General features: G+C 41.1%; 1 protein-coding gene across 1 annotated transcript; it reads right to left on the reverse strand.

Annotated features, from left to right (window-relative positions):
- Positions 1–24,981: 24,981 nt before the first annotated feature.
- Positions 24,982–26,409, reverse strand: LOC127791579 (uncharacterized). The gene has a single exon (XM_052321560.1). The coding sequence runs from the start codon at positions 26,407–26,409 to the stop codon at positions 24,982–24,984; it is 1,428 nt and encodes a 475-aa protein (XP_052177520.1).
- Positions 26,410–26,815: the final 406 nt, after the last annotated feature.

The raw sequence follows: 26,815 nt of genomic DNA on the forward strand, positions 1-26,815 counted from the left end.
CACGTTCACACGAGTCATTTCATTCACATGAGTCATTCCATAGGGGAAGATAAATGAGCAAATCCCTCAATGAATCGCCTATAATAGCCTGCAAGACCTAGAAAACTACGTATCTCTATCATTGTTGTCGGCCTCAGCCAATCCATAACTACTTTAGTCTTGTCTGGATCCACTAAAATATCGTCTCCAGACACCACATGACCTAGAAATCCAATCCAAGTAATCCAAAACTCACACTTGCTGAACTTGACATATAGTTGCACTTCTTTAAACCTTCGCAATACTAAAGTAAGATGCTCCGTATGCTCCTCCACATTAGGTGAATAGACTAGAATATCATCGATGAAGACAATAATGAATTGATTTAGGTACTCACGTAAAACTCGATTCATCAAATCAATGAAAATAGCTGGGGCATTTGTCAACCCAAATGGCATCACCATGTACTCGTAGTGTCCATAGTGAGTCCTAAAAGCGGTCTTCTGAATATCCTTATCTCTAACTCACACCTGATGGTATCTCGATCTCAAATCTATCTTTGAGAATGCCTTAGCTCCTCGCAATTGGTCTAACAAGTCATTTACTAGAGGTAAGGGATACTTATTCTTCACTGTCACCTGGTTCAATTGGCGATAGTCAATACATAATCTCAAAGATCTATCTTTCTTCCTCATGAACAATACTGGTGTGCCCTACGGGGATGAACTGGGTCGAATAAAACCCTTCTCTATTAATTCTTTTTGCTTGGCCTTCAACTCTTTTAATTCGTCAGGTGCTATTCGATATGGAGCCTTAGAAATAGGCTGTGTACCAGGTAATAACTCAATAGTGAACTCCGCTCCTCTCCGAGAAGGTAATCCTGGTAGCTCATCGGGGAACACATTTGGGAAATCACGTACTACTGGCACCTCGGATAACTTCTTCTTGCTTCGTTCGTCAGTGGTCACAAAAGCTAAGTAAGCTTCACATCCATCATGCATCAACTTCTCGACTTTCATCATTGAGATCATAGGAATCGTAGACATAGGCTTGACTCCTCTGTATATAAGAACCGGCTGTTGGGGTAGTTCGAAATCAATAATCTTTCACCAACAGTCAACTCTTGCATAATGTCGTGACAACCAATCCATGCCAAGGATCAAATCAAAATCCTTAACATCGAGAATTACCAAATCTCCCAATAGCTTCTTATCATGGACTTTGATCTCACAATTCTCAAACATTTCTCTAGCTACCATAATCTTATCTCCCGGCGTAGATACAATCAAGTGATATGACAAAGAAATCTGGGAATCGGGAACATAACATACTGTGTGCAGTGTAATAAAAGAATGTGTGGAACTAGTATCAAATAATGCACGCACATCATGACTATATAGGGATAAAATACCTTGGATAGTTCGGTCGCCCTACTCTACCTCAGCTATGGTAAGGGCATAAACTCTACCTTGCACCTGTCTCTCCATGAGCGGTGGATGCTGTGCTACTGGTAGTGCTACTATAGGAGCTGCTCCTGGCCCTCCAACTGCTAGTGGCCTCTGATTTGCCTGCTGACCTCTATTCTGAGGCGATTGTGTACATTGGTTGGTTGTGTGTCCTTTCCGTCTGCACCTGAAACAAGTCATCTTTGGTGCAGGGAGTGTTGCTTGATTCCTCGGGCAATCCTTCTTCCTATGCCCTTCTTGTTCACACTTGTAACATATGCTCTTCCTAGCTAGGCACGATCCATCGTGCTTCCTTCCCCACTAACCACATTGTGGATTATTCTTTGTCTTATTTCCTTGTCCGGTTATCCACTTCCTTTTCTTATTATTGGATGAACCCTGAGATGTACCTGTGCCCTTCTTGGCTGCTTGTGTTGCTCTCCATTCGTTGCGATCCCACTCGATAGCATACGCTCGCTAGACCACCGTGGCATAATCCACGCTTAGAGCTACTCCAAAAGCATGTTAGATATCTGCACGCAATCCTCTCTGGAACTTGGCGGCCTTCTTTGCTTTAGTGGACACCAAATCCGTAGTATATCGAGATAAGGCTGTAAACTCTTCCTCATACTGGGCCATTGTATTAATGCCTTCCACCAACTCAACGAACTCATAGACTTTTTTCTCCTAGACCCATGCTGGGCAATAAGTGTCGTTGAACACTTGTTGAAACTCGACCCATGTGGGCTCTCGATTACCAAACCTCAGGCCAGCAGTCTCCCACCATTTTTCGGCTTCGGCTCTGAACATGAATGTGCTAATTTGCATCCTTCAATCGTCTGAATAACAGATAGATCGAAGATGCTTCTCTATTAATAGCATCCAATTCTCTGCCACTGCTGCATCTGTGCCTCTATGGAACACTGGTGGTCTGAAAGTCATAAAATCCTTTAGTAATTGGCTCCCGGTATCTACCTCTACAACTGAAACTGTTGGAGTAACTGGTGGATCACCTCCACTGCCTCCTACTTCTTGGTAAACTGCGGTTGCCTCGCCTGATTTGTAACTAGGGTATCGACTACCCTCATCAATCCTACCAACATGCCTCGCATCTTGGCCATACCCTATCGCAAGTCACTACCAAACCGTAATACTCAAGAAATTTGGGTTATTATTTTAAGGAAAAAATAGAAATTCAGAGAAAAATGGTATCTGAAAAGCCTGAAAAATTTACCGAATTAGCCGAAGGGAGGACCCTAAAGCTTAAATGTCTAAGGAAATAGGAAAGCTTCTAACGAGCATATCGAGGCATGATTTTTAGGACCAAAAGAAATGGAATCAGGAACCATTTTCGGTATAGCTAGGAATCGGGCTGAAAAACTGAATTCTCGTAGGAGACTCTCGAAAATATGACGAAAGCCTCAGGAAGCTTCGATTTATCAAGCAGAACAACCCTTCAAAAGTTTCAGGAAGAAACGAATAGGTTTAGGGTCAAAACGAAGAAATGAGCCTAAGTGTAATTTTCCAAAGTTGCCCGAGGGGGTCAAAATGTCATTTTTTCCAAAAGTTTCAAAAGGAAAATTGAAAGATTTGAACTTGAGGGACTCAATAGCAATTAAGGAAAGTCTAGGGGTTGTGAGAAAAATGGGCAAATTTAGAAAACCAAAACAGTTTGGGCCAAAGTGCAAAACAATGAAAACCTTGGCCATGGAATCCGACCAAGCCATGAGGGGTTGGCAAAGGCTTCTGGGTTGCATAGGCAGTGGTCAGGAAGGGCCAAGGAGTGATGATGAGCCGATAATGGCCACCGGAGTGGCCGAATTTTTGAAAAAATTGGCCAAGAAAGCTGACCAAAAATGGTGAGACCTGCAACTTACTTTTGCAGTTGATTATTGATGCTTTTAGGTCTATCTAGGGGCGGTGAAGACGCTTAAGGCAATGGGCAAGGCGGCCAAGGCTATTTAGAGCTTCAACATCTCCTATAAATAGAGCATATTGATGGCCAAAAATTTCAAAAATGGGAGGCTCAAATCGAAGGTATTTTTGAACGAATTGGCCGACCACAATAAGGGGCTTTTGTTTCCCATAAGGTAAGGATTATTTTTGTATATTTTAAAGCATTTTGGTTGAGAAATGAAGGGGTTTCGAAGCTCACAAAAGGTGGGTGGCGGACCGCCTGGCCGAGAGTTTGGCCGACCCGTTGAGCGCTTTGCGATGGTTCTTTCGGGCTGAAACCTATGCCATTAGGATCGATTCAGCATAGGCTTCGTCGTGGTGCAAAAGTCCATATTTTTTGGCAAGCTGTCGCCTGAGAAGATGACTGGCGCGTGAGCTCTACGTGCCAGTCTCACACGCCCTACCACGCGCCGGCGATTGAGGGCTTGGAATTTTCTAAAATTTTTGTTAATATTCTTGAAAAATGATTTTAGAATTTTCTATGTAAAAATATTTTGAAAAACAGTGATGTAGGTATTTATTTTGGTTTATTAGAGAGAAATAATTGAAGAAAAATAGGAAAAAAGGCAAGAAAATTAAAGAAAAATAGGTTTTATTGATTATTTAAATAAATATCTTACCTAGGGTGCTTTTGGACTTGAGGTGAAACATTTGGTGCGAGTTTCAAAGTTGGCACGTAAATCGAGGTAGTTTACACGCTTTTTGAGGTATCTCGATTTTCGTGTAAGGTGAGTGGTTTTGTCCCTATAACCCATATTCGATATGATTACCTTTCTATGCATGATATTTACATATGTTATGATAAATTTCGTCATATTTGTTCATATACTATTGCATGGGAAGTCGTGATATATGCATGACACGATATCTTGACATATTGAAACTCGTGTATGGAGTTGGGATGTTACCCTAAGAGTGTATCCGTAATTCCCTTAGGGAAATTAATGGAACAACGTTAGGTTTATCCTACAGAGGTTCGAAATTTTGCCTAGGGTTCAGTGCCGGGCTGGTAGGCCAGAGAAGTTACACTAAGGGTATCTATTTATAAACGTCCATGCATTATTCATTCATTCATGCTTGTCTAACCCTCACTTAGAAGATTTCATCTTCTAATATTGGACTATGTCCCTAGAATATTCCACATTCCAGAAGAGGCAAGTGGCCGGAAGGGCAAGGAGGTGATCGAGGCCTGATCGCGACGAAAATTTTGTGGGTCCCATGTGGGGCTAGGACAATATATTTCATTCGACTGTATTATTTAGATTTTAAATAAATGTGTTGGATAAATGATGTTATGAACCCATGTTATGTTTTCGAGGTTTCTTGTAGGTTCTGATCTTGCTTCCGCTTATGTTTAAAGTGTATCATTCCTTTACTATGTTTGGGAGTTGTAACGACCCGCTGCCACTTACGGGCGCCACCAGTAAATAATCGACCGGATTACTCACCCGACAAACCACAACTGAAGGGTTGGACTATGTTTCAACAGGAAACGCCCTAGGTGGGAACTAGGCTTCATCCTTCCCTTCGCTCCACTCAGGAATCGGTCCCAACTCAAACAAGACAACACAGCGGACTGAGACCCGAAACCCGAGTGAGCTTCACATTTCTTCAGCTCGTCTCATAACAAGCCAAAGGTGACCTAGGCACAAAGCTAGCATAACAAACACTTCACTGAGTATTAGGAATTTATAAGAACATACCTCGTTGATCTTTACTCGGTCCGAACTTGGCTTCAACACAAAAGCCATAAATACATCACGTAGACTCACAATCATCTATCCAACTGTTATAATTACAACAACTAGATACCTCTAGTGCTCAATAACACTTACATTCAAGCACATGAATATATATAAGAGAATACAGGAGATTACACAACAACACATCTTAGGCAACAAGCTAATTGCCACAACAGCCTCCCGTCACCATCCCTGCTTGCATCTGGACTTACATCATCTACACATGAGGTAAAACCTCATGAGTCATAAAGATCAGTAAGGGTGCAATGCAGGTAAATATGAATATAACCATGTTTATGTATGCCAAATGCATGCAAATGAGGCTAGGCCCATCAATCCTCACAACCCTCCAAGGTTTAAGGCATTAACCTATCAACCTCCATAACACTAGTCCTCCATATGGCCATAGGTCCACTAGATCTCGCATCACGCAAGTGTTAACCACTACATGCAAATGCAACATAAAAACATTATCAAACACATTTACCAACTTGCAAGGCCACCTCCACATGGGGCCATCCCTTACTTGGCTCGAACCCTCATCTCTGCCTCGACACGAATTCCAGCCTAAAGCTCATGTTCCTTTAGGATCACGGCCTTCCCGGTCAAATCTAGAGGTAAACACACAAAACCCCAACTCTATTAACATCCGATATTAAACCAATGCCCTCAACTTCGCCACACACACCATCAAAACCATCCATCAACAACTTAACAAAAATAATACCAACCAGACATCAACAACTTTCCAAACAACCCCGACATAGGTTTAATCCAACAAATAATTATTCTACATTAACTCGCTTAATGCAAATAATTTGGGAAGGAAATATTAATTTACCTTGACTCATCTGGAGAGAAATTTGAAAAATGCCCACACCGACATTGCCTCCCGAGCTGCCATTTGCACTCAAAATCTCATTTTCGAGCTTCCGATCCGCTCCTCACGCCCCAATTTAATTTTCAGAACTTTCCCCCATTTTTTTGGAATTTTTCCCCATTTTCCAGATTTTTCCTTATTTCCTTTTCTTTTTATTTTTTTCCTTTTATTTTCTCTCTTCTCCTAGCTTCGTCTTCTTCATCGCACCAACTCCCCTGCGCGCGTCTGCCCCTTCTTCTTCCTCAGCGCCGACCAACCCTCTCGGCCTCCGCCAGCCGCGGCCACGACCAGCCCCGCTGTTAGTCGTCCCAGCACCATCGCATGGAGTCACCACCATCGCGAGCCACCGCCCCGTAGCTCCAGTGTGTCCGCCATGGCCGCTGCCGCCAACTACTCCAGCGCCTCCGATCGACGCCGCCGCTTCCACTACGAGCCACCAGCCCGCTTCCCGCCTCCGCTGCTGCTACTGTCGCTACTCTTCTTCGTCGGCCATGACAGTTGCTACCATGGCCGATTAGACTCTCTCTCTCTCTCTCTCTCTCTCTCTCGCAAGCTCTCTCTCTCCCTCTCTCTCGCGTGCAATGCCTCTCTCAGCCATGCTCTCTCTCGCTTTGCTTATCTCGGATACTCTCCCGAGCTCTCTTCCTCTCTGCTTCTAATCTCAACATTTCAAACTTATAGAGACAAAGGAAGCTTCCTGGAAGCTCACGCACACACCAATATATATATATATATATATATGTGTGTGTGTAATTTACACATTTAACCCCTCAATTTCTCTATAATATCACTTGAGGTTTCAATAATTCCACTTGGAGATCTTCTAATTACACTTAATCCCTCCAAACTTTAATTTAATAGATATCAAGCCCCACTAAAGCTTAATTTCTCCAAAATTAAAAATTGGCTTTTACTCGAAAATACCAATTTCGTCCCTGCACCTGCACGGGACCTTTATTCCACCTAAAAATACTTAAGGGTTGTCTTACTCACAAAACCAGACCACCCCTAGGGTCCCCTCAGCTTCCCAAAGGTCCCCTGCGACCATTCGAGACTGACACCTACTCGAGCTTATACATAATTTATTTTGAAAATTATTCCCGATCGGACTACTTCCAGCGTCATTATCCTCATCGTGAGATGCTCACCAATCCCTTACCCTCTTCCTTGGACATCCAAGTCCTGAGGCACTCCTAGCCGCCAATTTGGTAATTTTATTAATTAATTTCTCGAGATTGACCCTTGGGCTTCCCGGACCACCCGAGGTCTTGACAAAATAATCCAAATTTTATTTATTTTCAATACCATGGAATACCGGGTATTAGAAGAGTGTTATTAAATAAAGGTTATGTTAAGGATTTATTGCCGATTTATGTTTGATGTATATAAAAAAATAAAAAAAAATCCTAGCATATATTTTAATGCCCTGGAAGTCGGTGTGTTGCAATTGGTATCAGAGCCAGAGTTTTATTTGGAAATTTAGGATAGATCATTTTGGGATCTATGAAACCGAGGTTTAGAAAAACTTAGATTAAGAAATCCTTATCTAGGGATTATGGACTTAAGTGTGCTATAGTGAAAGTACATGTTTGGGAAGTTCTGGCTAAGGAAAGACTTGGTACTTAAGTGCATCCGTTTTTGACCCACCTCTCTTTCCTGAGAGCTTACCTGGTGTACTATTCATGTACAGACACTATGTGTCTACTGTTCCTGGTGAATAATGGAAATCTAATCGATTTTTTAGTGTTAGAATGGAAGGAGATTATCTTGAGCAATTCTGGGTGACCTACTGGACTAGTCGATGGGTGGACAACAAACTAATAATGGTAGACGTCTTCAGTTGCCTTGATCTTCTCGAAGGTATACTAAAAGATGTTCCCCCGAGCAGTTTCGTATGGCCAACCCTGATGCACGGCCAGGTGGAATTTTTGATAAATCACATGGAAGGGGTTTGGAGAGACCTAGCTGAATGACTTCACCTTCAAGGAAATACGCATCCTTATACATTTATTACCAACAGTTCCGCGACCACACTGCCAACATGTATGAGGGGATTGAAGTAGAAGGAGACGAAATGTTATACTCAGATGAAGATTGGGATGACATTGAGGCAGTCGAAGCCAATATGATGGGTGCTGGCTACCTTGACTTGAACGACGAAGAAGAAGAAGCAATTGTGCACGACGACCTCGAGGGACCTACAGCCGAGTCTGAAGACGACACAGCGAACGACAATGCTTGGGTCTGGAAGTCAGCTAGCCCATAGGAAGAATCATGGACGATTTTATTTCGCTTATTAATGTGTCAGATGTGTGATATGTGTTTTTCTTAAACGATGTTATATATATCGTGTTTTGAAATGAAATTTCATTTTGAAGAAATTCTCATGAAGTGAGATTTTATCTTATCTTTCAGATGGTAACTATAAGACAATAAAGGAACATGACTCCTGTCAACCCCAATCGGGATATCGAGGATGTAAGAAACAGTGGGAATTGCCGCTACAGTGGCGCCGATAGTAGTAGCATCCGGACTGAGGAACAAGAGACAGAATCAACAGTCTCTGAAGGATGATTGGATCGGATTGAGAAGATCATATAAAATCTCGTAACCCACACAACTAGGGAGAACCGGCCAGCCACACTGATAATGTGATGGAATAGTACCGGCGACAGTGACCACTAACGTTTAAGGGAAAACCCAATGATGACCCCAACATGGCCAAATACTAGTTAGAGTAAACAAAGAAGTTGCTTCAACATCTGCAGTACAATGATGAGGACAAATTGAATTATGCCACTTTCATGTTGGAGGAAGAAGCTGGAAGATGGTGGCAGATAGCAAAATGAGCTTTACAACGATCCCATTAGAGGCAATGATTAGAATCCGATGAGACTCTAGTATCAGTTTGGGAGGCATTTAAGAAGGCCTTAAATGATAAGTATTTTCCTCTTAGATGGAGGCAGGAAAAGAACTGGGAGTTTACAAACCTAAAGCAGACTGGGAAAATGTCAGTGGCTCAATATGACACTCGATTCAATCATTCATCAAATGCGTGCCAATGTATGATGCTGATGATTAGTAAAAGGCATAGAAGTTTATGTCAGGGCTTCGAGTAGAGCTGCTGCAGGCTTTGAGCACTTAGTCGATCGACTCGTATGAAGAGGCTTTGAGTAAAGCTTTGATAACAGAAAGGAATCTTCTTTAAGTGAAGCTCATTAGGTTTGGAGAAAGGAAGGGAAAGTCGAAACTGAAATCGGGAAATAAAAGCTCCCAAAACAGCAGGCAATGCCCAAAATGCAAGAAGAACCATCTGGGGAATTAAATGCTTGGCAGGAACATCCAGTTGCTACTCGTGAGGCGAATGAGGACACATAAGTAGAGACTGTCGCAACAAAAAAGAAACACCCCCAGTGAAAGACCTAATGAAGGTGGTGTGCTTCCAGTGTGATCAACCAGGGCATAATTCCAGGAACTGCCTGAAGAAGCTAAAACTAGGACAAGCAGACGGACCAGCTAAAAAAGCAAGGGAGGCTCGTGGGACTCGTTGTTAGGAACCGGCCAACCGTGTAGCTTCGATTCTGCCTTCTTTGATCCTTAGAGTTGCAAGCGCAAATTCCTCCAAGTCGGTCCACACGATCGACCCTTTTCCACGACGCCTCGAGTAGTGCTAGCAAACCCTAGGCGCCTCCAAGAGAGATTCGAATTTCCCTTTTTTTTTCAGCTTCTTAAGTGGCCTTTTATAGAGTAAAAAACCCTAATTATGCCTTTGAAAAAAAAAAAAAAACCCTAAACGATTTAGGTCTGGCCCATAATCATATTGGGCAGTATCTCTTTCTTAAATTATGGAACGGGCTCGACCTAAGTGTGTAACCCCTTAGGTCCACCATTGGGCTAGATGTAGGCCAACTCTATTGGGCTATATGAAGGCCCAACTCATTAGATTAATTAAACTATTTAATTAAACTTATGGGCTTCTTAATTAGCACATCTTATGAGCTTCTTAATTAAACTCTTTAATTAATAGTTTTAGAATTAAATAAATTAATTCTAAAACCCTACATATCATGGTTAACGTCTAGCAACATGCCATGAATACCTAGCCAACGATGAAAAAAACACGGACCTTTTCAATTGCAAATACCGTACAGTAAAATCCTTTCATCAATCTATGTCCCGATTGAATTTAGGGTATGATTTTATGACGAAACCCTAATCATTCAATAACTATGTATCCATTCCAGATTTATGACTTGATAGGTGAAATCAAAACACCTTTTGATTTCCACCTCACCTTGGCCAAGGATTTCCTCAGTCATGAAATCATCGGAATACACAGGACATCTTCTCATCTTATCGATAAGTGATGAATTCTATTTCGACATCCACAAGCCTTCATATGTAATAAGGTTACGCCCAGTGATAATTTGTTAATGACTCCATTGGAATCCAAAAAAGAACCAAAGCATAACCAGTCAAATATAAGACTACCGTGATGTCTCAAGTCTAAGGACCAATCCGCACTATTGCAACACAGAAATTCCAATTCGACAATAAACAATTACCATTAGGAATTCTGTAGCGGGTCAGTTCAGTGTACTTATTCTTGTAATAAGCACCCACATATATGCACTAGTGTCCACACACCAATGTCTATGAAACAAGACATTCTCCTAATTGAGCATGCATCATATATGCTAGTGTATCCGAGTTATTAGTGTCTAATCCTAATAACTCTATGACTAGGAACATTTAAGATCAAGGCTTATGAGGAATGTGTTTCATGATCGTCATCTCTATGCACAACCATATTCCATGAGCCTATTTGATCTATGGACTTTGTCAAGAATGGAAATAATAAAGACAACCATCAATGACAAATAAAACATAATGCCTTACAATAATAATTGATTAAAGATAAAGAGTCACAATGAAAAAAAAAAATATGATCAATTACATGTAAATATAATTGGCTTGTGGGGCATAACTCTAACACTCGTCAGGGACGCGTTTACAACCTCACCAAGGAAGATTTGGGGACAAATCCAGCAGTCATACAAGGTACGCTCTTTATATTGGATACCCCTATGCATGCATTGATAGACCCTGGTCAACGCATTCATTTATGTCATATGCTTTGGCTGAAAGTTTGAGGGTAGAAACTAAAACTATGGAGTTTTCGATAGTAATTTCAACGCCCATGGGTAAAAGTGAAAGGTCTTCAAAAGTGTTAGAGGGATGTGAAATTAGTTTAAGTGATGCTCAGTTTCAAGTTGATATAATTTTGCTAGAAGCATATGACTTCGATGTAATCTTAGGAATAGACTTCTTGTCTAGATACGATGCCAGTATAGATTGTCGAAGAAAAATAATGACCATAAAGAAAACTAAAGGTGAATGGGTCAAATTTCGAGGTCAGGGTGACCCCAAGAATGGGAAAATGATTTCGGCCGAGAAGGCAAAAACGTTGATAACCCAAGGAGCCCATGGATGTATAGCTTATGCTTATCTGGAAGAGAAAGAAGTACTAGAACTCAAGGAGGTGCGGATAGTACGAGAATATGAGGACGTGTTTCCAGAAGAGCTACCAGGACTACCGCCACCTCAAGAGATCAAATTCTCAGTTGAGCTAATGCCAGGAACCAAATCGATATCAATTCCTCTGTAACACCTCAAATTTTCTAGGCGTGTTATAATTTAGGATTTCGGGAATATAAATTTTTTCATACCATAATCATTGACATACATCACACAAATTCCCAATTTCACCTTCTCAGCCTAACAAACCCGATAATCATACAGCTAAGATAGGTGATATCATTACAAATGCGAAAGCTAGATCGAACCTAATATGGTTCACAACCATAATGCTTTATTTATCATAAATGAAATCGTTCAAGACGTCTACAAAATGCATTACATGGACATCATCTCTGGCAAGTGATATCTGAACGTCTTAAACATATCCAAAACATACATAGGTTTGCACATAAATAAAGGTATGCTAAACATGCTACAAGCAGCAAATTAAGCTTATTCTTCAGCCACCTCCTTTCCCTTAGAGCCGCTTGCCGAACCTGGAACGTTTGAATATTTCAGGGACATAGTCCAATTAAAAGATGAATCTTCTAGTGAGAGCTCCAAAAATAGTTTATATCAATGCATGAACATGTATAAAACGTATGAGAAAAATGAGGACTACTCCAAAGTGCCTCGAGAACATGTCAGCCTCCTCCAACCAGAGCTTTCTCAAAGGCGCACGTACAATGCCTCTCGGGAGGTCCCTAATCATATCACCTCGGCCCAACCTCATAGAACTCATGCAAACACCACATCCACTATCCCTTAGACTCACGGTCTTCCCCACGAGAGCTTTTTTGATAGCGCACGCATAGCGCCTCCTGGGGGATATCCAACTTTTACCCTCGACCAATAACAAATAGGTGCAACTGTATGGCCACACGACTTTTATAAATGCAATAGTTGAAAACCAACAACATATATTTTCCAAGAAATTACATTTCATATATGCAACATGATTTCACGTAAAAGAACAATATGATTTTGCGTACAAAAACGTTACACAAAACACGTTCCATGCAATAGTAGTCTCACATAAGAGAAAAAAAATAGGATTTGGAGTATAGGAGTCTCACCTTGACTTAATTTCAGGATTTCTCAAAATTTGTGCAAATCCTCAAGTCTTCTGACCAAACCACATCCTCACATGCCCTCACGCGTTGAGCAAGTGCTTCTTCTTCTCTAGGAACAAAAGCCTTCTATCCACTAAGCTTGAATCACTCTCGTCTAGCACGAATTTATCACAACTTAGAATGAGGAAACCCTTTGCCATTAGCACCCTATTTATAGGTTTGGAAACTTAGCCACTAAGTAAGTCACAATCATTTCAAATCTTTTCTAAATCTTCCAAGATATTCCAATCATTTCAAATCTTCTAAAATATACACAAATTATTCCAAATCTTCTAAGATATTCTCTAATCATTTCAAATCTTCTTAGATATTCTACAATCATTCTTATCTGAATCAAATCTTATCCAAATAAGATCTTATCAAATCTTATCCAAATCAAATCACATCCAATCAAATCTCATCAAATCTTATCCAAATCAAATCGCATCCAATCAAATCTCATCAAATCTTATCAAATAAGTCATCATGAGCTTTTATCTTATCTTTAAAGTCATCATGAGACTTTATCCTTAATCTCCTAGATGCCCCTAGGAAAAAGGTTTCAAGAATTACACTTTGGCCCAAACTTTTTAGGTAATTGCACTTAGACCCTTTTCAACTTGGTCCCTAGGCTAATTTTTAATTGCATTTTAGTCCCCAAAGAAAGGACTAATTACGCTAATGCCCCTGGTTTTTGGGTAAATTATACTTTTACCCGAACCTCAAAAATTACGATTTTGCCCCTGTCTCAAAAATTGAACTTCTCCCTCAAGACCTTTATAACCCTTTGAAATGTCCTGTTTCCTCAAGTACTTATGTCCCAGGGTACTCCCTTCCATTGATTTGACAATTTATTTTACCACCAAGCCACTTTTCAGTATTTTAAACTCACTTAAAATGCGTGGTAATCTCACAAAAATATGGGGTATTATATCCTCCATATCGAATGGCTCCGGTAGAAATGAAGGAATTAAGGAGTCATCTTCAGGAACTAACAGATAAGGGATTCATTAGGCTGAGCACATTGTTGTGGGGCACGCCGGTGCTATTTGTAAAAAAGAAGGACGAAAGTTTGAGAATGTGCATTGATTATCGTCAGCTGAATAAGGCCACGGTAAAGAATAAGTATCCACTTCTGAGGATCGATGAGCTGTCCGATCAGCTACAAGGAGCAAAGATATTTTCAAAAATTGACTTAAGGTCTGGATATTACCAATTGAGGATTAAGCCTGGTGATATTCCGAAAACGGCTTTTCGGTCAAGGTATGGCCATTTTGAGTATTTTGTGATGCCGTTTGGGTTAACAAATGCTCCAGCAGCATTTATGGATCTCATGAATAGGGTGTTCAAACCCTATTTGGATCAGTTTATGATTATATTTATAGATGATATATTGATCTATTCCTCGAATGAGAGCGATCATGAGAAACACTTAAGGAGAGTGCTAGGAACTCTCAGGAAGCATCAATTATACGCCAAGTTCTCAAAGCGCGAGTTCTGGCTACCCCAAGTCGTGTTTCTTGGACACGTAATCTCTGCCGAAGGAATCTCAGTAGATCCGGCAAAAGTTGAGGCTATTCAGGGATGGAAGCAGCCAATGAGCGTAACGGAGGTACAAAGCTTTTTGGGATTGGCAGGTTACTATCGAAGATTCGTGGAGGGATTTTTGAAATTAGCCGCACCTATAGCGAGGCTTATTCGAAAAGTTGTCAAGTTTGAATGGACTGCCAAGTGCGAGGAAAGTTTTCAAGAGCTCAAAAATTGTCTAACCACAGCACCTGTTTTAGCAATGCCAGGTGGGCCCGGAGGATTCGTTGTGCATACGGATGCCTCTAAGATAGGTCTAGGTTGCGTGTTAATGAACACAGATGAGTGATCATGTATGGATCGCAATAGTTAAAGAGGCAGGAAGTAAACTACCTGACGCATGATCTGGAATTGGCAGCCGTAATATACGCTCTGAAACTATGGAGACATTACCTGTATGGTGAAACCTTTGAGGTGTTCACAGACCACAAGAGCCTGAAGTATGTGTTTGATGGCGCGTATATTTTATATTATTTATCCCTCTTATTCCATCTTCATTGCACTCTATTTAGGTTATTTCATTTGTTTTGTGTTTATTTTATTTTATTGGGCTTCACACTATTTTTATTCTTATTTGGCAGATTTGGGCCGCAGATTTGAGCTATTTCGATAGAGGCGCAAGTGGGCTTCGCAAGGTGGACGGACATTGAGTTTGAAAGAGGCACCCATACTTCATTATGGGTTATGGGCAAATTTAGAATCCATTGGGCCCTTTTTAATTAATTAAATTATGGGCCATATGTATTAAAAAAACCCTAAGCCCATTTAGCCTAGGTTTTTCTTTTCCAAAACCCTATAAATAAGAGCTAGCTAAGAGGCATTAGGGTGGCCGATTTTGGAGGATTCTCACGGTTTCAACCTAGAAGCTATGGAAGGCTAATTCACTTGTAATCTGCTACATTCCCGTACCTTGCCCGGTTTGAGTCTCGGTCATATAGTCAAATCTGGTTTGGAACTCGATTTTCTTGTTTTTATTGATGATTTCGTTTCTTTTCCTTCTCTAAGTTTATGTATGTTTCTTTTACGCGGTTGTGTGAATGCATGCATGATCTTTGGATGGGTTTAATTGACGTGCTCGGTTGAGGCTTTGATTAGAAAGAAACGGTATATTATAAATTGTATGAGCGATTGCTCGTTTTGATTTAATCTTTTACGGTTGTAGAAGAGTTTTTCAAAAATCAAACCAAACAGATTATTTTCATAAGTGAGACGGGGATTACCGTGGTAAGGAGGTAGGGTTTGTAGCGGGTTACGTTTTAGTTGGTCGAGAATTCATCTTTGCTTCATTCTTGAGCGTTTTTAAGTTCAATTTTCATCACAACCCCCCCTTGTTTAATCTTGTTTTGACAGTTCGTTGACAGTTCGTTGGGAGACGACCTGGGGAGCATCCTAGCTGCAAACTAGTCCCAATACATACACTAATTTGGTCGGTTCAATAGCTTCGATCAGTCACATCATCATTCCATCCATGAGCATCCAATTAAAATATGCCACGTGTCCCTAGAGAGTTGTGCCTCCACATGTTTAATTAAATTTTCAAGATTCCCCATCATTACATCCCACATGGTAAATTACGTTTTCTACATTTTCCATCATTACAACTACATTCCACACGGTTAATTGCATTTTCCACATTTCTCATCATTACACTTCAAATCCTATTTCCAAGTGGCCAATGAATGCTTGCCACATGTCCTTAGGGATAAGGTTTGGAGACTTTTGCAAACTTAGTAGCTAAGTAAGTTTTTCCTTAGCCAATCATACAATGCCACCTCAAATGGTCATTATGGGCCATCATGTGACCTTATCTTATCTTCCAAGTGGCCAATGGTTGATTGCCATGTGTCATTGATGATAAGGCTTCATCATTTCTCCCATGTGTATCCAACCCAAATGCACCACTCGTCTCTTAATTGAATTTAATAGAGTTTGGAATCCAAAGCTCCATTTGATTTGAATTTGAAATCCATGATACCTTGAAGAGATATTTTTAAGGTTTCAAGAACTACACCTTGGCCTAAACTTTTCGAATAATTTGCACTTAAACGCTTGCAACTTGGTCCTCGGCCATTTTTAATTGCACTTTTTGGTCCTTGAAAAATGGATAAATTACACTTAGCACCCCAAGATTTTAGATAAATTACACTTTTACTCGAACTTCGGTATTTACGATTTTGCCACTAGTTCAGAAACTAAACCTTTGCCTCAAGACTTCTAATCCCTTGAAAGGACCTATTTCCTCAAGTATTAGAACCTAATAAGCTTAGGTATTACATCATATTTGAGTTTGAAAATCTGGGATGTTACACCATTTGCACAGTAGGGTTTGGATATTCTGGGTCCGTTCCCAGAACCACCTGGGCAAAGAAAATTTTTAATAGTAGCTACTGACTATTTCACCAATTGGATTGAAGCTGAGGCATTGGCCACCATTACAGTGAGAAAGGTGGAAATAATGGTATGGAAAGACATTGTGTGCCGGTTTGGGATACCAAGAATTATCATTACAGACCATGGGAAGCAGTTTGATTGTGATTTCTTTAGAAAATTCTGTAACAACCAAGGGATTCAACTACGATTCGCTTTAGTAGCATACCCCCAAGCTAATGGACAAGCTGAGGTCAACAACTGAACCATATTACATGACCTAAAAACTCGCCTTGAAGGGGCAACATGGGCCGACGAGTTATCCTCAATTTTATGGGCTTACGAAACGACAGTCGAATCGCTACTGGAGAAACTCCGTTCAACCTGGTATATGGAACAGAGGCCTTAATTCCCATTGAACTTTCAGTGAAGTCCCCAAGACTTATGGCATATGAGGAAGAGAATAGTGCAAGAAATTCTAAAGCATTGCAAGAAAATTTGGATCTGATTGAAGAACAGAGGGATAACGCTGCCATGAAGATAGCTGCATATTATAGAAGAATCGCCAGTTATTTCAATTCTTGGGTAAAGAATAGACCCCTGGAAGAAGGAGATCTAGTACTCCGGAGATCTGTTATGACCAACACGCTAAAGCATGATGGAAAGTTACGAGCAAATTGGGAGGGGCCCTATCACATTCTAAAGTTGATTGGTCCCAACACTTGCATTTTACAAACCCTTTCAGGAGACACCCTTGGGAAAACATGGAATTTGAATTATCTCAAGTTGTATGTGAACGCTGTACCTAACAAATTATTTGCAATAATATAAGTCCTAAATGAGACCATGGGCGTAGGCACATTTAGCTGAACCACGTAAAAATGCTTGTGTGTGCATGGCTGTCATTTTATTTGCGTCTGCAAAAAGGAAACTCAAACCTGTTGCCCCGCGCATAGTCCGGCCACAGGGTAAAATGCGATTGAGCCCGTTGCCCTGCTCAAAGCCCGACAACGAGGTAAAATGTGACTTAGCTCATTGTCCTGCTTATGGCCCGACAATGAGGTAAAATGATGCAAGTCACGTAGCTAAAACCCCACAAGACCCGTTAAGCATCCATGGAGGTCCAATGACAAAGACACGAACCAAGAAAATTACGGGAGCATTAAATGGGCTAATTGAACACATCTCAAATTCAAGCATCGTTCAAGATTCTAATATGCCTGAATTAAGTATTCAAGATAGTCAATGCTTTGTCAATGTTATCCAAGTCTCTGAAAGTAATCTGGGTTGATTGATTGACAAGATTGCAAGATTTGGGAATGATTGATTGAGAAGATTTGCAAGATTGCAAGATTTGGGGTTGATTGATTGATTGGTTGATTGATTGACAAGATTGCAAGATTTGGGGTTGATTGATGGATTTGCAAGATTTGGGGATGATTGATTGATTGATAAGATGTGGGGATGATTGATTGATAAGATCCAAGCTTCCTTTATTTCCTACTTTGTTTTAAATCTTTTCTATTTTAGATAATTCTTGTTTCTTTATCAGATTATGTTATTTCCTTCTTGTAATCAATTCCTACTATGCCTAGGATTTGATTTATTTCCTCCTAATTTAGAATTTGAGTTCGGCTATATAAGCCAATGTAACCCAAGAGGAATTTAGTTTTTGGAAAATATTATTAGTGAGAGTTTTCTCTTTGGTTCTTCAACGAACTACTTTGAACTTATCAAGATTTTATCTTGTGGCGTTCATCCTTGACTTATCACTCACAACTCTTCTCATCTATCTTGAGTGTGGCGTCAACCCTACCTTCTTATACTTTTGGTTATTATCTCTTTATAGATAACGGGTCAAGGTCCTTTGTTTTCTTTATTATGAATCTGTTTTAGAACGATCCTTGGCAAAGGAACCATTTTTGATCGTCAGGTCTCACCTTCCTTCGTGGGGTTCACATCATAAAATACCTCACACCCGTTATCCCGCTTATAGCCTGGCAACGAGGTAAAATACGCTCACACCCGTTGCCCCGCTTATCTCCCGGCAGGGAGGTAAAATGCGACTTAGCTCGTTGTCCCGCTTATGGCCCGGCAATGAGGTAAAATATGCTCACACCTGTTGCCTCGCTTATTGCTCGGCAACGAGGTAAAACGCGATTTAGCCCATTGTCCCACTTATGGCCCAGCAACAAGGTAAAATACACTCAAGCTTGCCATTCCGAGCACAACCCAACAACGAAAGAAAAACCCTAACCTCACATCCCTAAGATCAACAACAAAGGAATAGATCAAACAGCAAGGAGCAGAGCATGTTGGGCAAAACGAAGAAGAAAATACTCATTGATAAAGCAATAACCCTCATTGTAGTAGGAACAACCAAGAATACAAAAAAAAAAAAAAAAAAAAAACAACAACAACAATGAGGGTCTCGAGACTTGCGAGAGGAACGCTTAGTAGACCCAAATGACACAACAGGAATCTCAAGAGACACTGTGGGAAGTTCCCCTTCCTCAGCCTCGTCCGTATGAGGGACATCTTCAACAGCTGCACCAGGATCCTCTTCAATGGCTTCGGGGTCGATCGCCATGCCTTCTCCCCCATGATTGAAAGGAAATGGATTCCGAGGGCCCGTCAGATTTTCCAAGTCATCCACCAAATAGGAATCCAAGTAAGAAGAAGTACTCATAGGGTCATTCAACTCATACTGACGCCAATCTACTCAATTAGATTCCTCAACTTCGGGAGTAAGTAGAAGTTCAGGAAAAGTCTCTCTCGGACACTGAGATTCTAAATGGGCGCGCGCCAGATAAAATCCATACTTCATAAAGCTTGAGGCATATCTCCCCTTCCTATCTTGGCAATCGGTTGAGAGACGATATTCCTTCACCGCTTCAGCCTGAATAGCGCGAGCGTCTGATCGGGGCTGTCGAACACCGATAGATTAGATAAATGATGATTCGGATTTGCAATAGGGGTGCAACCCAAAGTCGTCTCCCAACGAACCTCAAACGGATCTGTCAAAACAAGGCTAAACGGAGGGGGGGGAAGTTTTGATGAAAAACAGAAAACAAACTAAGCAAGAGCACAATAAATCGAGATGCAATCAGTTGCAAACCAACCTTCTATCCCAGTTTTCATCGCCTTCTCAATAAACAAATTGTTTAGTTCTAATCCTCAGATCGAAAATCAGAAAAATCCTTTAACAACCTCCAAAGATTGGAAAGAAAACCAATAAAAAGATTTCAGAAACCTCTTAGTTCAATCTATCAGTTTTGATTCCCCTTATTGCACAGATTCGAGACTGATTGAAATACCATCCAAACAGGTTGTTCTTGCTTCTAGTTAAAGCCTCAACCGAGCACAAAAACCTTGGATTCTCAAACAAAGACAATGCATGCATTCATCCAACCGGTATCAACACATACACAGATTTAAGAGAGAACAGAAACAAGAGAACAATAAAGTTAAAACTAAAAAATAGATTTCCATTAAAACCAAAGACTCAAACCGGGAACAAGGATGGTATTGCAACTGATTACAGAATCCTTAGCCCTCCATCTCGACAAGAACAATGGAGAGAGGGAGAGCTGGCTACTGTTCATGCCCTTCAAAAGAATACTCCCCTTTTTTAATGGCCTCTTAAGGTGCTTAAGTAGAGCTTAAGGAGGAAACCCTAGGTTACTGTCACTTCACAGCCAATTTCGGATAGGTTAACACGCGTTATGAGCTTCGACCTCTTCATAATAATTGTATATCAGGAAGATTAGATGAATTTGGGCTTTTGAATAACTTGATTTGGATATCGGACGCCCAAGATATGGCCTTTTAAAGAATCAGCATCTGTGCAGCTTTCCTAATTTGACCCAACTTCCTAGCCCCGACTTTGAAGTGCTGTTTGAAGGCTCAAACGAACTCGGATTTGGACAAACCATACCATTCCAGAAATCCCAAGAAGTCATCTACAGTATCTCTGAAGACATCATCTTCATTCTGGAATTTTATCTTGGCCAAAATACTGAAGGAAGTGCAGGAGGTCAAATCTGCTAAAATTGCCCTTACTTCTCTATCTCCAATTTCCAAGATATCTCATTACCATCAAGACGTCTCATGCCCCATCTCATGATCCCATAGCCCTAAACCTGGAAAAATAAAGTAAAATAGTGTGAAGCCCAATTCCTATAAAATAAAAATGAAATAAAATCAAGATGAATAAAATGACACAACTAATGTGCAAAAAGACTAAATATGAGGGCTAAATAATATGAAAATATGTGCTCTATCAAATTCCCCCACACTTGGACTTTTGCATTCCTGGGCAAAACACTAAACACTAAAATTCACTCTTTCAAACAAAAAGGATGCAAAGAATGCAAAATGAGAGGCATGGCAAGTTTTATAGGAATTCAACACTTCAAAGATCATCTTTCTTACACTTCCCAAACAAACAAGTAGCATGGCAATTTTTCTTGGCAAGGCGAGTCAAAATAAGCAGACCCTCATAGAATAAGAACATGCTTTCAAGTTCCTCAAAGGCTATGCCCAACTCCACCCAATCATAATTCCACTACCAGATATGCTCATCTTCTAAATCTCCACTCTCAGTGCTTTATGCATGCAAATCAAAAGGACTTTTATCCATGGCTCAAACATGGTAAGGTGAAAGGGATAGGAAGATAACAATGAAAAGTAAACTTTAGGAAGAAAGAAAACATTCAAGACAATCCCAAGATCAATGAAGAACTATTAAGCAAGCAAAAAAAAATAGAACCCTTTTTTTTTTTTTTCGCATGGTGGGTGCGTTTTACGCTCCATCCCACCTTGGTGAGTGCGTTTTACGCTCCATCTCACCTTGGCCTTTGGACTTTCTATCTATTTTTTTTTTTTTTGATTCCAAAGGACTTGCTTAAATTTTTTTTAATCAAGGGATGCAATGAATGTTCTTCAACCTAAAGAAGGGAAAAGATAGATCACTTTTCTTTTCTTTTTTTTTTTTTTTGGGTTGACGAGTAAAATGAAAGAATGCCTTAATCATCTTTTCACATGCATGAGCATTGATAGCTTCAATAAAGATTCAAAACAAACTCTGGAGTGATACCCATAATTAGTGGATGCAGGCATAGCATAAGAAAGGACAAGAACATGCACAAATATCCCCACAAAGGCTACCTCAATCAACTCACCAAGCCAAACTCATTTCCAATTTACTTGAAAGCCCAAAAAGATAAGATCAACTTTCTAATCATGCTAAATTCTTTCAAACTCAATTTGCCTCATTTTGCATTTTTTTTTTATTATTTTATTATTATTATTATTTTTTTTATAAATTCAATTTTCTAAAACTCCTCCCCCCACACTTAAACATTACATTGTCCTCAATGTAAGCATGCAGCAATAATCAGGTATAGGACAAGTAAAGAATATATAAAAAAAAATAAGGAGAGAAGAATAGCCTGATTTTGTCAATTGTAGGCGGCGTTGAGGAGATGCAGCTCCTCCATAGTATGCTCCTGAAAGCTCTCGTAGAATGGCTTAAGCCACTGCCCGTTGACTGTGAATCGCCTTGCAGTTGACTCATCCATAAGCTCAACTGCACCATAAGGAAAAACATGAGTAACCACAAAAGGACCAATCCAACGAGAATGCAACTTACCTGGCATTAGTTTTAGACGGGAGTTGTATAGGAGGACTTTCTGGCCAACTTCGAACTCTTTCTTGTTGATGAATTTGTCATGAGCAGCCTTAGTTTTTTCCTTGTAAATTCTGGAGTTCTCGTATGCTTCCAATCTCAATTCCTCAAGCTCTTACAATTGAAGCTTTCGTTAGGAACCAGCCTCTGTCATATCCATGTTGCATTGCTTTACCACCCAATAGGCCTTATGCTCGATCTCTACCGGTAGATGACATGCTTTTCCAAAGACCAGTCGATATGGGGACATGCCAATAGGAGTCTTGTAGGCCGTGTGGTAGGCCCAAAGTGCATCTTCCAACCTTTTGCTCCAGTCTTTCCTGTTGGGCTGGACTGTCTTCTCTAAAATATGCTTGATCTCTCTATTTGAAACCTCAGCCTGCCCATTGGTCTGTGGATGGTAGGGCGTCGCCACTTTATGTAAAACTCCATACTTTCAGAGCATGGATTGCATCGTTCTGTTACAGAAGTGGGATCCTTGATCACTGATGATGGCCTTGGGAATGCCAAACCTGCAGAAAATATGAGATCTAACAAAATCTGCAACCACAGAAGAATCATCAGTCCTGGTGGGTTTAGCTTCCACCCATTTCGAAACATAATCCACAGCCAAAAGAATGTACACAAAACCAAAGGAGACAGGAAAAGGGCCCATGAAATCAATGCCCCAAACATCAAAGATCTCACAAAATAGTAAGGGTTACTGAGGCATTTCATTCCTACGTGATATTGATCCTGTGTGTTGGCAACGTGTGCAATTCTTACAAAATGTATGAGCATCTCGAAAAAGGGATGGCCAATATAAACCTGAGTCTAGGACCTTTCTAGCTGTGCGTTGAGGACCAAAGTGACCACCACATGCAAGTGAATGACAGAAATGCAAGACTGAAGCAAACTCAATATCAGGCACACATCTCCTAAGGACTTGGTCACTACACATGCGCCATAGATATGGATCATCCCATACATAGTACTTGGCCTGAATTTTAAATTTACTTAGCTGATCTCTCTTAAGATGGGCAGGGATATCAGATGCAGCTAGAAAATTAACAATGTCAGCATACCAGGGCTCAGTACCATGCAAGTGATAGAGTAACTCATCTGGGAAGTCATCTTTGATAGGTTGACAGTCCATGGTAGTGGCATCTGAAGAGGAAGGAAGCCTGCTCAAATGATCAGCCACAAGATTCTCAGCTCCACTCTTATCTTTGATCTCAACATTGAACTCTTGAAGCAGGAGCATCCACCGTATCAACCTGGGTTTGGCATCGTGCTTCTTCAAGAGATATTTCAAAGCTGCATGATCAGAAAACACTACAACATTAGAACCCAGGAGATAAGAGCGAAATTTATCTAAAGCAAACACAATGGCAAGAAGCTCCTTTTCAGTAGTGGTGTAGTTTGCTTGGGCGTTGTCCAGAATGCGCGAGGCATAAGCAATGACGTGTGACTTCTTCTCCACTCGTTGTGAAAGGACGGCACCAACTGCATAATTGGAAGCATCACACATGAGCTCGAATGGCAAGTCCCAGTTGGGTGGCTGGATGATGGGTGGAGAAGTCAAGCGCCTCTTGAGCTCCTCAAAGGCCATCTTACAAGACTCATCAAATTTGAATTCCACATCCTTCTGAAGCAGGTTGGACATTGGAAGGGCAATCTTGCTGAAGTCTTGGATGAATCTCCTGTAGAATCCTACATGTCCAAGGAAAGAACATACCTCCCGCACAGACGCGGGGTAAGGCAAAGAAGAAATGATATCGACCTTGGACTTATCAACCTCTATACCTCTCTTGGACACAACATGACCCAAAACAATCCCCTGCTCAACCATGAAATGACATTTTTCAAAATTTAGGACAAGATTCTTCTCAACACATCTCTCTAGGACTCTACCCAAACTGATTAGACACTCATCAAATGAGGTCCCATAAACAGAAAAATCATCCATGAAAACTTCCATGCAATGCTCAAGTAAATCTGAAAATATACTCACCATGCATCGCTGAAACGTACCTGGGGCATTACATACACCAAATGGCATCCTCCAGTATGCAAAAGTGCCAAAGGGGCAGGTGAAGGTGGTCTTCTCCTGATCCTCCAGTGCTATGCAAATCTGAAAATAACCAGAAAAACCATCAAGAAAGCAGTAATGGGACTTTCCAGCTAACCTCTCTAGCATCTGATCAATGAATGGGAGTGGGAAATGATCCTTCCTGGTAGCTTGGTTGAGCCTCCTATAGTCAATGCAGACTCTCCAGCTGTTCTGCACTCGCATGGGCACTAGCTCATTCCTCTCATTGGCTACCACTGTGAATCCTGTCTTCTTCGGAACTACCTGCACTGGACTCACCCACTTGCTATCAGAGATAGGATAAATAATGCCAGCCGAAAGTAGTTTACTTACCTCTTTCTTGACCACATCTAGAATGGTGGGATTGAGTCTCCTTTGGGGCTGTCTCACTGGTCGAGCTCCTTCCTCTAAATGAATCCTATGCATGCATAAGGAATGGGATATACCGGGAATGTCTGCAAGTGACCAACCTATGGCTCTCTTATGTTGCTTCAACAGATTCAGCAACTTCTCCTCTTGGTCAGGCTGAAGGTTGTCGGCGATGATCATGGGTAGCTTGTCTCCATCCGCCAACTAGGCGTACTTCAGATTCTCGGGCAGGGGCTTACACTCCAAGGTGGGTGGTTGTTGAATTGAAGGCACCAGTCTGTTTATGTTGCCACCTACCTGCACTACATTCTCAACAACAGAAACTTCCTCTATGGGAGGCACATGAGAATCGGATATAGTATGAGAAGGTGCACTCTCAACAATACTCAAAAACTCATCTATTTCAGAACAAACACTACACTTACTGAGTCTGTCATGACTCTGAGGGCAATGCATATCATCAGGAAAATTATGGATGGTGGGGAATTCAGACTCAAGATTATACAACTCAACACATGCTTTCTCCACCGTTAAGTCAATAAAGTTAACATGCAAGGCAGAATGATCTTCTAAGGGATACTTCATGGCATCAATGATATTGAATTGAATGGTGTTACCAGCGAACTCCATAGATAAAGTACCCTCATGCACATTAATTATTGTCCTTGCAGTTTTCAAGAAGGGTCTACCTAGAATAAGTGGTGCGTGTCCGGGTGTGTGATCATCCTCCATATTCAAAACATAGAAGTTAGCAGGGAATATGAAATCCTTTACCTTTACTAATACATCCTCTAATACTCCCTCAGGGTATGCTGTGCTCCTATTTGCCAACTGGACCACCACTCCTGTAGATGTCAATGTGCCTGCACCTGCCTGCAAAGAAGAATACACAGATTTAGGCATCACATTAATAGAGGCTCCTAAATCCAACATAGCATTATGAAATTGCAAATTTCCAATAGTGCAAGGAATGGTGAAAGTCCCTGGATCTTTGCATTTCTGAGGCATGGCAGGTTGAATCAATGCTGACACATTTCTTCCCAAGTTGATTTTTTCATTTCCTTTCAGTTTCCTTTTGTGGGTGCACAAGTCTTTGAGAAACTTGGCATACTTGGGAATCTGTCTGATGGCCTCCAAGAGTGGTATGTTCACCTCAACTTTTTGGAAAGTTTCCATGATCTCCTTGTCCAACTCAGCTTCTGCCCTCTTTTTATTTTGAGTGGCTCGGTGAGGAAATGGCAATGGATGGTTGTGAGAAGTCTCTCCTCTATCTTGATCAATGGTGGTGGGCTGCTTGTCCTTTTGAATGGGAGGAGGCTGATCTTCTTTTTGGCTTTCTTGTTGCTGCCCAAATTCTGGTTGTGGAGAGGGTGGGCTGCTTAACTCCTTGCCACTGCGGAGAACGATAGCACTTACATTGCCCCTTGGATTTGAAACTGGCTGTGAAGGCAACTGACCCGAACCTTGACTCCGTAGCTCACTGATGTTGGTTTCCAGCTGTCCAATCTGTGTCTCCAAATTTTGTATGGCAGTGTCGGTCCTTTGCTGAAACTGGAGATTGTTGGCAACGAGCTGCTTCATGATATCTTCCAAGCTTGATTCAGATTTAGGTACTGGTTGCGGTTGCTGCATTGATTGACTTGGTCTTTGTGCATTGAATCTGTGCTGCTGAGGTTGCTGCTGCTGTGGCTAGAATGGCTGGTTGGAAGGACCTCCATACCTCAAGTTCGGATGATCTCTCCACCCTGGATTATAGGTGGCAGCATATGGATCATATCTTTGTTGTTGTGGCTGGAAGGGTCTTCCTGGAAAAATGCCAGCACAGGCTTCTGTATTCTCCTGCAGTTGAGGACATTGGTCAGTACCATGGGAGGATAATGAACAAATACCACATACCTGCTGAGATTTGGACTGTCCTTTATCAAGGGCTAGCTGTCTGACCATGGAGGCCAATTCCTCCAGTTTGTTCTCTATCCTCTGTTGGTCATTGATGTCAGCAACACCAATCTCATTGGCCTGTCTCATGGGAGTGGCTGAC

Source organism: Diospyros lotus, chromosome 15, assembly GCF_014633365.1.
Source record: "Diospyros lotus cultivar Yz01 chromosome 15, ASM1463336v1, whole genome shotgun sequence".
NCBI classification, from domain to species: Eukaryota; Viridiplantae; Streptophyta; class Magnoliopsida; order Ericales; family Ebenaceae; genus Diospyros; species Diospyros lotus.

Coding starts and splice junctions, on each gene's coding strand:
- LOC127791579 (XM_052321560.1), bottom strand. CDS start 26,409: ATGCAGCAACCGCAACCAGTACCTAAATCTGAATCAAGCTTGGAAGAT.